The 13490-nt window shown below is 44.6% G+C and overlaps 1 protein-coding gene across 1 annotated transcript in view; it reads left to right on the top strand.

The window, feature by feature from the left end:
• LOC146196816 (cytochrome P450 3A41-like) overlaps positions 1-13230 on the top strand; it is a 30901-nt gene extending 17671 nt beyond the window's left edge. The window contains exons 10-14 of the mRNA XM_084598537.1: positions 7367-7524; positions 8716-8804; positions 9483-9620; positions 10898-11060; positions 12265-13230. Coding sequence (XP_084454663.1) covers positions 7367-7524; positions 8716-8804; positions 9483-9620; positions 10898-11060; positions 12265-12348 — 632 coding nt within the window. The 3' untranslated portion in view covers positions 12349-13230. The remainder of the gene's footprint in view (positions 1-7366; positions 7525-8715; positions 8805-9482; positions 9621-10897; positions 11061-12264) is intronic.
• The last annotated feature ends 260 nt before the right edge of the window (positions 13231-13490 follow it).

Genomic DNA, 13490 nt, shown 5'->3' on the forward strand with positions numbered 1-13490 from the left:
CCAGATTTCTTGCGCCAGTCCATTGTGGCCAGTACCGAGTGGGCTGTGCATTCGCACGCTTCATGCATAGCAGAGCGGCCTTGCACCTCGGTATATTGTCATTTGAGAGACTTAAATACCTTTATTAGCGCCCATTTTAGTGGTAACATCATCGGGACACCAATGCATGATCGCGGACTGCACAAACAATCAAAGAAATCGCACGACGATTACCGAGAGCGTATGCGGGAAGCATGCAACGACACTCCGATCGAGTGTGGCTGTGATATGTTTCTGCTTTACCGCTTTCCAGTCCATCCTGATTTAATTAGCCCATGAACGTTTTGTGTAAGCTAGACAGACTTAGTACCAATGATGGACTCACGAATATGATGCAATTTTACTTCCTCCGCCGTAGTAAACACGCACGCCGGGCAGGCCATGCCTCTCGCAAGCCCTTCGCGCTAACGATACGGTGGATCTCTTCCGCCAGCGCAAGGAGCGTGCTAAGATTTGTTCTTCACTTAAGCAATAAGCCGACAGCAAAAAAAAAAAAAAAAAAAAAGTTTTTGTGGCGGATTTCTGACCCATACCGTGTTATTGATAATTACAATACAAAGTTTCTCAACACATTGCCGCTGGTGCGGCGAGCGACTCACCGTCTGCACGCTGGCTCCGCTGCTTTACATCTTTCTTTTATTGATGCAATGGGATTGGCAGTAAGGATGTTTTATGAGAGCCAATTTACTCTGGCGCTTAACAATTACAAAGCGCCGTCGGATGTGCCTTCGATGCGAAACAGTTTAGGCCTAGCGACGGCAGTAGCGCACGGCGAGAGTGCCTTCTCCGCCGCGTCAGCGGGCGGCGCCGATTTCGTAAGCGCTGCTGTAGTATGTGCTGCGAATTTGTCGTCTTTGTTCATGGTGCAGCTGAGAGCACATGTTTTTCGACGTTTTGCTCAACAGTACGTCGTGCAAACGATGCTGCTATGACGTACGAGACAAGGATACGATGTTGCTGCGCCGCAGGGCGAACACCAAGGCTGCATAAAAACGTCAATGGATGGTACTTTAGACACTTCTTTTATGTGCTGTTCTTGAACCCTGGTTTAACTTGAAAGCATAGAACGTTGAAGCAGGACAGCTCGATCGTATATCGAAATGGGTCGGTCTTCACGTTAAATCAATGCGGCGATGATTGGAAAGTCTTTCGCAGGTAGTATCTGTATTCCGCGTTCGCTAGCTGCCCGTACGGTTCATTCGCTGTGTGTGTGTGTGTGTGTGTGTGTGTGTGTGTGTGTGTGTGTGTGTGTGTGTGTGTGTGTGTGTGTGTGTGTGTGTGTGTGTGTGTGTGTGTGTGTGTGTGCGTGTGCGTGTGCGTGTGCGTGTGCGTGTGCGTGTGCGTGTGTGTGTGTGTGTGTGTGTGTGTGTGTGTGTGTGTGTGTGTGTGTGTGTGTGTGTGTGTGTGTGTGTGTGTGTGTGTGTGCAGTTATTATTGCGATTATAAAATATATTTGAAAATACATGTACCGTGAAATATACAACAGATGCATTCTCACAGTTAACTCTGACGAGTTCGGCCTGCGGAAGCGGAGCGCAGTCCTTCGCAGTCACCCCGGCTGCTAGTGCTGCTTCCAACAGCTGCCGGCATTCCAAACGGATGGTGTACGGTTTGCTGGCGTGCTCAAACAAAGCACAAAATGGCACCGAGGTGTCGGATATCTTTCACGAGCACATGAAGCAGCCCCTTTACACTGCCGCATTGCAGCATCAACACGCACAGCACCCCCAAGATGGCGTCAAGAGGAGCCGGAGCAGACTTTCCCAGTTTGGCTCATACGGAGCGCAACCATCAAACTAAGATGGCTGCGCCCAGGCATCGAAACTAAAATCGTCTATATTTTCTTCATTCTTCGTGTAATATTTCTGTAAACAAATAGGAGGACGCCGTGGCCTTGTAGACGCGATAGCACGGTGCATGTACACGAAAGAGAATTGGGATGGGAAGGCGACTGAGAGGTACCATTAACGCTGCCTGATAATACTCTACCACCGCATTTTTTTCCGACCACCGCCTACGGCGGCGGAGGCTTCACGGTGCAGTGAGCTTTATACGCTATCTCATAAAATGTGAATTTATTCAATAAATTGACTGCAGAAAAAGGTGTGCGGTACATGCAAATGCGCGTCCTTCTGTTTTAAAAGTGGAAGTTATGATTAAAATGTAAATCTTCTGGCTTTGTAAATGTGGACAATCTGTAAAAATGTAAATATATATTACTGATTATTAGAGCATGTTAAAATTTAATTTTATGTTAGTTAAGTAATAATATTTTATACAAGTGCCACCATTTTAAAATTGTTTAGCTTCCCTCATTACGACAGCGTTTGAAGTAATAAACATTATTTGCTGTATAGTGCGCCACCATAGAGAACATAATATCACAGTTTCTGTAGAAACGCTGCCTTTTTCGAGCTTAAATTACTCTTGCTGAATGAATTCACCACACTATTGTATGATAGGTAGCGTACTTACGATAAGAATTTGCGAACAGCTTATGAACGTTAAGACCCATCTCTACTTCGTCTGGGCACACACGCATCAAATTGTCCTGCGCTATTGAAATAAATAAGCAAAAAACCGCTCGAGAATTTCAATTTTTCATGTGTGCGCATTTTTAATCTTGAGAGAGGCAGTTGCGTGGTCTGTCATCTCCTATAGAAAAGCTGTCTAGACGCTGGTCTGTCTGTGTGCTTTGTGGGAAAGTATAAACGTTCATGCAATATTCATAATAAACAGTCCACATATTCTTTGAGTAAATATGATGTGTGTGTGTGTGTGTGTGTGTGTGTGTGTGTGTGTGTGTGTGTGTGTGTGTGTGTGTGTGTGTGTGTGTGTGTGTGTGTGTGTGTGTGTGTGTGTGTGTGTGTGTGTGTGTGTGTGTGCGTGTGCGTGTGCGTGTGCGTGTGCGTGTGTGTGTGTGTGTGTGTGTGTGTGTGTGTGTGTGTGTGTGTGTGTGTGTGTGTGTGTGTGTGTGTGTGTGTGTGTGTGTGTGTGTGTGTGTGTGTGTGTGTGTGTGTGTGTGTGTGTGTGTGTGTGTGTGTGTGCAGTTATTATTGCGATTATAAAATATATTTGAAAATACATGTACCGTGAAATATACAACAGATGCATTCTCACAGTTAACTCTGACGAGTTCGGCCTGCGGAAGCGGAGCGCAGTCCTTCGCAGTCACCCCGGCTGCTAGTGCTGCTTCCAACAGCTGCCGGCATTCCAAACGGATGGTGTACGGTTTGCTGGCGTGCTCAAACAAAGCACAAAATGGCACCGAGGTGTCGGATATCTTTCACGAGCACATGAAGCAGCCCCTTTACACTGCCGCATTGCAGCATCAACACGCACAGCACCCCCAAGATGGCGTCAAGAGGAGCCGGAGCAGACTTTCCCAGTTTGGCTCATACGGAGCGCAACCATCAAACTAAGATGGCTGCGCCCAGGCATCGAAACTAAAATCGTCTATATTTTCTTCATTCTTCGTGTAATATTTCTGTAAACAAATAGGAGGACGCCGTGGCCTTGTAGACGCGATAGCACGGTGCATGTACACGAAAGAGAATTGGGATGGGAAGGCGACTGAGAGGTACCATTAACGCTGCCTGATAATACTCTACCACCGCATTTTTTTCCGACCACCGCCTACGGCGGCGGAGGCTTCACGGTGCAGTGAGCTTTATACGCTATCTCATAAAATGTGAATTTATTCAATAAATTGACTGCAGAAAAAGGTGTGCGGTACATGCAAATGCGCGTCCTTCTGTTTTAAAAGTGGAAGTTATGATTAAAATGTAAATCTTCTGGCTTTGTAAATGTGGACAATCTGTAAAAATGTAAATATATATTACTGATTATTAGAGCATGTTAAAATTTAATTTTATGTTAGTTAAGTAATAATATTTTATACAAGTGCCACCATTTTAAAATTGTTTAGCTTCCCTCATTACGACAGCGTTTGAAGTAATAAACATTATTTGCTGTATAGTGCGCCACCATAGAGAACATAATATCACAGTTTCTGTAGAAACGCTGCCTTTTTCGAGCTTAAATTACTCTTGCTGAATGAATTCACCACACTATTGTATGATAGGTAGCGTACTTACGATAAGAATTTGCGAACAGCTTATGAACGTTAAGACCCATCTCTACTTCGTCTGGGCACACACGCATCAAATTGTCCTGCGCTATTGAAATAAATAAGCAAAAAACCGCTCGAGAATTTCAATTTTTCATGTGTGCGCATTTTTAATCTTGAGAGAGGCAGTTGCGTGGTCTGTCATCTCCTATAGAAAAGCTGTCTAGACGCTGGTCTGTCTGTGTGCTTTGTGGGAAAGTATAAACGTTCATGCAATATTCATAATAAACAGTCCACATATTCTTTGAGTAAATATGATGTGTGTGTGTGTGTGTGTGTGTGTGTGTGTGTGTGTGTGTGTGTGTGTGTGTGTGTGTGTGTGTGTGTGTGTGTGTGTGTGTGTGTGTGTGTGTGTGTGTGTGTGTGTGTGTGTGTGTGTGTGTGTGTGTGTGTGTGTGTGTGTGTGTGTGTGTGTGTGTGTGTGTGTGTGTGTGTGTGTGTGTGTGTGTGTGTGTGTGTGTGTGTGTGTGTGTGTGTGTGTGTGTGTGTGTGTGTGTGTGTGTGTGTGTGTGTGTGTGTGTGTGTGTGTGTGTGTGTGTGTGTGTGTGTGTGTGTGTGTGTGTGTGTGTGTGTGTGTGTGTGTGTGTGTGTGTGTGTGTGTGTGTGTGTGTGTGTGTGTGTGTGTGTGTGTGTGTGTGTGTGTGTGTGTGTGTGTGTGTGTGTGTGTGTGTGTGTGTGTGTGTGTGTGTGTGTGTGTGTGTGTGTGTGTGTGTGTGTGTGTGTGTGTGTGTGTGTGTGTGTGTGTGTGTGTGTGTGTGTGTGTGTGTGTGTGTGTGTGTGTGTGTGTGTGTGTGTGTGTGTGTGTGTGTGTGTGTGTGTGTGTGTGTGTGTGTGTGTGTGTGTGTGTGTGTGTGTGTGTGTGTGTGTGTGTGTGTGTGTGTGTGTGTGTGTGTGTGTGTGTGTGTGTGTGTGTGTGTGTGTGTGTGTGTGTGTGTGTGTGTGTGTGTGTGTGTGTGTGTGTGTGTGTGTGTGTGTGTGTGTGTGTGTGTGTGTGTGTGTGTGTGTGTGTGTGTGTGTGTGTGTGTGTGTGTGTGTGTGTGTGTGTGTGTGTGTGTGTGTGTGTGTGTGTGTGTGTGTGTGTGTGTGTGTGTGTGTGTGTGTGTGTGTGTGTGTGTGTGTGTGTGTGTGTGTGTGTGTGTGTGTGTGTGTGTGTGTGTGTGCGTGCGCGCGTGCGCGTGCGTGCGCGTGGGGGGGGGTGTTAAAGCTAGGGCCCTTTTAAATTTTTTGAACCGGGCCCTCGTCACTGGTAATCCGGCCCTGCTGACACTATAACGCAATTTCGGCCGGTCGGTAGGCGCTGGGCGCCCGAATAAGGACAGAGCGATCTAAACGTCTACAGAGAGATCAGCCTTGGTCGACCAGTGAAACATGCATTGCGCACGGCTGAAGTAATGCCGAACCGATTCCGCAAGTTAGTCATGCTAGCTCCAAGATTTGTTGCGACTGATAAGTGGGCAGGAGCGCGGCAATCAGCAAACTGCTTGTGCGTGCTTTTAACGTTGTATATGCTTTTAATACACGCACTTTGACATATACACACCAAAAGAAAAAAAAAGCGGTGATGCCCAGTGATGTACGCCGATATCTCTTAAACTACTAAAAACAGTAAAAACAAATCCCGCAGCCTCTGGATGTGACGACATCGGCAACTACGACTTCCGGCGAGATCCGACTCTGGTCGGCAGATCGAGCCAGAGCGCTCCGAGTTGCTCCGAACCACCAGAGGAATACGCGGAATATAGCTTGGTCGACCAGTGGAATTCGAAATCGCCATCGTGGAATAAGAAAATCTGGTCTGGTGCGACGTTTCCAGCCGTTTTGATGTGAAGGCGTAATCAGATGTATCACGGCATGGAAATGTGTGCCGGCATGGTGATGTTTTACTCGTCTATGAAAGGCATTTGACCCCTTAGTGATTGATCTCCATGCTATACTAACAATATAAAAAAAAAAGCTGCTTCGTCGTGCAGGGTACATATATGCTCACGGCTTGTGACGGGAACGGCGGTGGTTCGATTTCGCTTTCTCACCTTTTTCTTTTTTGCCCACACCATGAGCACTTGGATTTTCTTTATGTTCCTGTACAATTCATTAATTAAAAAAAGAAAACTGAAAAGTGCAGGCAGAGTGATGTGGACATTGAAGTGGTGCTAGAACTATTGGAATTCCACACTAACTGCGTAATTCCTGCTGCTCGAAATCGAATGAAATTAATTGGTCGGGGGAACTTCCTTCTCTCCTTTTCTCCTCCTCCTCCTATATGAGGTAAGGTGCGCGAAAGCCTTTCCATGCGACTCTTTGCAGTCCTTTGTCGTTTTTTTCACTCGTTTACTTTTTTTTTTCGCTATTTCTATCTTTTTTGCTTCATTTCGTTTTTTCTGCTTTTAATCTTTCCGCTTTTGGTTATTTTTCCCTTCTTTACTGCTTTTGTATGCTTTTTCTCTTCTACTATTTTTTTTTCCTTTCTTTTACACTGGACTGAATGCTTGTGATATTGGAACGCAATGAAGAGGCCTGATATTAAATCTTTGCAACGTTTTTGCACATGTTTCGCACAAATTGGACTCATTTTGCACAATTTCGTTTCAAGTGTGCACACTATATCGACGTCCTTGGTTCGTTTGACGCTAAAATGACTCTCTTTTACGACTTTTTTCCTTTTTTGCTGTTGTCTGGCTGTTTTCGGTGTTGTAACGCAATGACAAAGCCTGACATTAAAGCTTTGGAACATTTTCGCACGTTTTCTTTTTTTGCACAACTTCGACGTCCGTGGGTGTTTGACGTCTGCACACTATAGCTACGTCCTCGGCTATTTTGACGTCGACGGGGCTTTTTGGTTGTAATTAATAAACTACTTATTCCACATGAATTAATTTTGCACGCAGACACATTTTTGCACCCTCTACCATATACAACCACTCTTTTGCGCATCAGTGAATTTATTTCTGAAAAATGATGGTGTGGCACCCTCCGCGAGCGCACAAATCTTGTCCACACTCTAGCCTATAAAGATCATAAAAGTTTTTCTTGCAAATGTTAACGGCGCGTGGAAATGTTGCTTCTGAGGGCTTGTTTATAACCTTAAAGACAGAGAACGGTAGTGGTGGTGTTTAAGAATAATCCTCTTGCTGATCCAAGGATGCATGCGTAGTTATTGTTACACGGTTGTAATACACTTTTTGCAATATTCCTTTGCAGAAATGTCTTTGGACGAGCTAGCAGCCCAGGGGATAGTGTTCTTCGTCGCTGGTGTTGAGAGTGTCTCGATAACCCTTGCAGTTTCCACTTATTACCTGGCTCTCCACCCGGAATGCCAAGACCGTGTGATTGCCGAAGTAGATGCGGCACTATCAAAGGTAGGGCGGTGTTCGAGTGCCGAAAACCCCGCCAACATTGTGCGTAAACGGTTGAAATTCGATCGCATCTTCTTATGCCCGGATGTGCAATGATTAGATAGCTCCGCCATAGCGCAACGATTGTGGAAACGGGTACAGATTGCTTGCCTTATGACTCTACTACGCGAGATTAAATCAACGGGTCCTGGGAAAAGTAGGTACGTTTACTACACTTTTTTTTTTTTTTTTGCTGGTTTAAATAGATAAATGGTTGAAGAATAAAGAGCTTGTACCTGCTCAATCTCTTTTCGAAGAAAAAAAAATGCGTCCATAGATTTTTATTTTTCACAAGCCTCGTTTTCGTGCCCCAAAACACCTTTAAATTTAGGACGTTGCATAGTCTTTTTGTTCAAACTTCGAAGTGCCCGCGAACAATGTGCTCGTTCTGAAGCCTGGGCCGCTACAACCTTAGGGTGCTCCGGAGGACGGCTAAAAATATCAGTTATTCTGAGAAAATGCTCGTTGTTTTCTATACAAGCAGTCAATTGAAAATATTTGTCGTCTCCCAATAAAATATTTTAGGCCGCTAGGCTTAGCGGCGTTGGTTGGCGCTGTCCCGAATTTCTCGTAATTTAGGCGTGGACACCGCTGGCTCCGCTCTGGTGCTTCACTTCATTCAGTAACTACCTAGAATTTCATACTGTAACAAGTATGGTTGAAACCCGGAGGAATTATAAAACCTTGAATCTGTGTTCAGCGAAGGAAGTGTACTGCCCCGGCTAACCAAAAGAAAATATTTACCTCGCTGTATTAGTTCGTGACGGCTAAAAGAAAAAAGACTAAAATAAAAATTATACTAAAACGTGAAAAAAAAAATCAGAAATACTTTTAGCACTAAACTATGAAAAGATTGCCACTGCTCATTAAGTATCAAGTGTTGCAGCTGGCTGGAAGCGAACTGAAGCACGGTCGTAGTCACGATGTTAAAAGTGCTCATAGTCGTCTTCCTGACGTTTCAACGCACAGGGTAGTGTACAAATTTGGCCGCCTAATGTTAGTTGTATATTGCACTTTTAAATGTCAAAACGAAACTCCGGATATACATTTGCGTTAGGCAATATACGTCAACGTAAATAAAAAAAAAGACGGTCTGCATTTTCATACAGACAAGACCATTAAAACCAGCGGCTAAGTTGACGATTTGTCTTCCAGGGTGACATAACGTACGACGCTGTGCAAGAAATGCCGTATCTCGAGGCTTGCATTAAGGAAGCGATGCGCCTCTCCACGCCCGACTCGATGTGAGAATAGCATCAGTTCTATATCACGTTCATTTTTGTGGGCTTGGCGCAGAAGATGTGCGAAAATGGCGTAATTTTCTCCCTTGTGTTCAAAAAGCCTCACATCTGATGCAAAAATTGCGAGATGAAGGAGCCGTTTTGAGGTTTTTTTCTTTGATATGATGCAGCTCTCTTTCTTTTTCGCAGCTGTCAATGTACTAGTAAGTCATCTTCTAGTAACTGAGAGATCTGAGTGTGTTTTTTTTTTTTTTTTGCAACTGAACATGCATGCTGAACATGTGTTACCGCGAGATCACGCAGAACGTGATCGACATTGTGAGAGGAAACTGTGCGAGAGCCTTCTTACGCTACCCATGGCTTTAATACTGCGAGAAATGACGCCCTAACAATGCATTGCATGAAAAATTGAAGCAGGAATGAACAGCCTAAATGTTATGACGCACAAAGGAAAGAAGCCAAGAAGCCATCAGTCGGCGAGGCAAAGCAAAGCGTAGAGTATATTTTTTTAATTTGTTTTTCTGAATCGTTTGTTTCAACCGCTTAAGAATTCAAGTAGTGTTCTCTTTTTTCCCCTTCCGGCGCATATTTAAATACTTTGATATAGAGCAGTCGCAAATCAAGGAAGTGAAAACAATGGGCTCAGTTCTTCCTATTTTGTTCGCAATTTATTTCGTCCAGAATTATGCGCTTGTGCACTGAAGAAACGATGGTGGGCGGCATCCAGTTCAAGCCAGGGATGTGTGTCGACATACCCTTGGTGTGCATTCACCACGACCCCGAATACTTCCCCGACCCGGAGAAGTACAACCCGGAGAGGTATGTCTACGTGTTGCTGCAAGGACTATACGTGTAAGATATACGCGTCATGTCAGGACAGACTAAATACTTTCGCCTTTTCTTGTTACTGTTCTGTGCCACAGTACAGGTAGTGCGGCGGCGCATTATGCGGCCGTCATGTGGGCTGATGAGTTTCATAGCAACACAGACTGACTAGTCAGAGAGCACTTTGCATGCCTAAACAATTATCATAGCGCATTCAATTTCAGCTTGTGTTTTAGGCTACATCATGTAGATGTGTACTATATATTCTTTACGGGTAAACCGTTGTAGCGGCCATCGCATGACTTGATGTATATTGGAGGCCCCTTTTCCTGGATTCGAACTGTTCTGTATGAATACCAGTGCTTAAGAGAAGGGCCTCCGAGTGTGGTTTAGCTCATGCCCTTCTGAATAAGGAAACGATTGGAAAAACAAAATCTGAAAGTAAATAACGGGGCGAGTATGCCAGGCGCTATATTAGAGCTAGATGCTAAACTGAACATTCCGTGGCTTTTATGAGCTCTGCGGTTAGGCATGTTTGGTGGGTTTCAACATGCCACCTTATGCTCTTAACACAGCTGCACTGCTAAGTTCGAAGCCCATTCAACATTGGAGGGGTAGAAAACGGTCCGATTTTTTTCTTCTTTCTTTAGTTCTCTTCTCTCGAATTCTTCTTCTTCTTCTACGCTTCTTGAATTCTTTAGTTCGTAACGACTGCTTGGAAAGAGTGAAACCAGTGGTAGGAAAGAACGAAGGAAAACACAACCGTTTGTGACCCGATTACTTCAATGTATTTTCAGGAATATCCCAAGGTGGAGCAGATTTCAGCTAAAGGAATGAAGGAATTTAAGCTCTCAGTGACGAATTCTAATGATCAATTAACGCCTTTCATTTGATTTCCTGGTTAAAATGCACTGGTAAAGTTTTATTATACTTAGCTTGTAAGTTCTGCCGGACTATTTGACCTTCTTAAGCAGAAAGATTAAAAGCGATAACTGTACTTGAAGTGTTTTGGCATCGTAGTTGACCCAAGCAATGAGTTCGTCAAGACAATATGAAAGTGCGCAGTTATGAAGGGCTTTGCAAAAGGGAAAGCGGTGAGAAGAGGGAACGCGTGTCAGCGGACACAGTTCAAAATTCAAGGTTTGAAAATTTCATCTCTCCAGCTATATTCCTTATATATAACGCGTAAAAAAGAGTCACGGGGTCTCGCATCACGCAGTTGTGAACAAGCGTGTTACCTTTCGACGCGTGTGCTAAACTCTACTTGATAGGTTTCTGCCGGAGAACAAGGACAGCGTGCGGCCCTTCACCTACATGCCTTTCGGTGCCGGCCCGCGGAACTGCGTCGGAATGCGGCTCGGAATGATGCAGGTCAAGACTACCCTGGTTTCACTTCTGCGCTACGTCAGGTTCGAGACCTGTCCGGAAACAATGGTAAGCGTTGGAGATTCAGCTACAGAAATAGTCTTAACGTTGCGAATCTCATCATTGCGGCCACAGCGTTCAGTGCAACGAAGCCTTAGATCAAAATCAGTAGTGAAAAGGGATCTGACCAACGTTCTTTATTGACATGTGTCCTGAATACACGGGGTTTTCGTTGAACCTGCGTATACCTGCTTCTCACACAGCCAGTACGAGTAGATATTCGAAATTAGAACTGTCAGAATAATTACGTGTATGTTGTAACGTTATCGTAAAATAAGCCATAAGGTTTCTTCTGCGTCAGGTTCTAGAGGCGTTTCTGTGATGCCCATAACGTGTCAAAATCTGTAGCTAATGCTCATGAACGTCATTTCGTATCAAAGGCCAGGGTAGTATAACAATTTTTATTTGAGTTGAAGTAATTATTTCTTATCCCTTTGTAATTATGGCTTCTACCAGCACCAGCCTCGCTATGGTCGTGATCTAATAGGCATGCAGGGGGTAGGTAATGAACAAAACATGTTAAGGAAAAGTAATGATATTGTGAGCCTTCCATGAATCATCTTCGTTCATTCGTACATATACCATCGTCATGATCCCGCGGCAACGCCTCCGGCACGCGCCTGGGTTCGCCATCGGAATAAACGCCTGACACGGCATACCTTGCCTTGCCGTCACGACGTCGCCGTCACGACCTTGCCGTCACGACCTTGCCGTCACGACCTTGCCGTCACGACCTTGCCGTCTTGACCTGGCCTTTTTTCACAATATTTTAGCCTAGCCTAAGAGGGGCTAACCATGTTAACACTTTCTATCTGTAGGAATTACCACCGCTTCGGACCCTTCATATGCTTCTTTTTCTTTTTGCAGAGAAGCTATAAAAAGAAGGCGCCGTTTCCTTAGAGTTTTCTTTTTGCCACGCAGACTTGCGTACATTTGGTTACTTTTGGTTGGAATAGACGACGGTGTCTTTTAGTTTTGCCTTAATTTTTGCATGCTAATTCAGGAGTAGTTTCCTATTAGCATTTGCTTGTTCGCAGCCACACCGCTACGATCGAAAGATTCCGAAAAGCTTCTGAGCTTAAACAATACGCCAATTAACAATGCCTGTCTTGGGTAGTCGATAAATAATTTAAGCAACTAGAATGGCTAGCAGATTTTAATCCCCACAATTACTGTACTTCATCCTACGCATTTATTTTTCTTCATTTTTCAGGTTCCGCTGAAGTTCAAAGCCCGTCGCCTTCTTCCTGAGTTTGACGGCCCACTGGTTCTTCGGGCCGTAACACGGCTTCACTAGATGCACTAAGCCGTCTTAATTGTGCAGCTTTAGCATAGCACGCCACATGCAGTTCATGCGTTTTACTAATTGTAAAAGAAAAAACAACAACCAATGAATAAAAAAAAAACTGGCGCCTAAAGTGAAATCGAAGATAATACGAATCTCCTCGTTTTCTTGCCAGGAAAGAAATGCAAAGCGGAACATTATTTCTTTTTTGTACTACCATTCTAACGTGTGCGCAGGAAGGATAGAAGACAAGACAGATCGGCCTTCCTATCACACTGATGAGTTATAGGCCTCTTTTGCACAGACGTGCTTCATTCCCGATTAATTAAAGGGACCATGAAATGGCTGAAGAGGCCACAGATAAATGTGTTCGAGTTTAATGTGTAGAAGTATATATAAGCATTTAGAACGGTACCAATTATTTACTAATAATTAAAAGCAAAAAGTTTGTTTTTCGAAATTCGCGGCTCTATTGTTCCAAGCGCAGTGGTGAGGTTTAAAACTATTGTCCTTATATTTCAAGAGTTACAGCTATATGGTGATGTCATGATGATCACTGTAGTGATAGGCCACTAGAGGTTGCTTTTAGCTGCAGCCATGATAGCCACGACGTCGCAGATGAACTTCCCGTAACGATGAAAGTCGTCAGCCCTTGCGCAGCGTGAACCCCTGAGCTTAGCGACTTCGGCTTACGTCGTTAACCGAGAGAATATCGGCGTGTGAGGACTGAAGGTGTGCGTCGGCGCTTGAGTGCGAAAGGCACGCGAGCTGGCCCGCGTCAGCATTGAATACTTCTACTTTAGACCAATTTTCAAGAGTAAGGCATAAAATTTGCGGCGCCCGTAATGCCTCCCGACGCCGTTTTTATGCAACCTTCGGGTACCAACCGAGCAAGCATCAGCAACGTACTAGTCCTGACCTTTCTTTGCAGCCTCGATCATTTGTGGGGCGCGTTGTAATTAAATGGAAAGTACGTCAATGAAAGTCTGCGCTCAGCTGCATCACAGAAGTATACACAAGCTCGCAACACTCACAGGGAATAATGCCGCGACCTTACGGCAGCTGTGAAGTCTAGGAGCGCTGCTGGCGACGGAGCTCTGGCCTCGCGCTGCTCCCTGGTCGCCGCTAGGCCTTGTTTGTTTCGCATCGGAGCT

The sequence above is a fragment of the Amblyomma maculatum genome, chromosome 3 (assembly GCF_055883805.1).
Source record: "Amblyomma maculatum isolate TAMU_Amacu chromosome 3, ASM5588380v1, whole genome shotgun sequence".
Classification (NCBI taxonomy): domain Eukaryota; kingdom Metazoa; phylum Arthropoda; class Arachnida; order Ixodida; family Ixodidae; genus Amblyomma; species Amblyomma maculatum.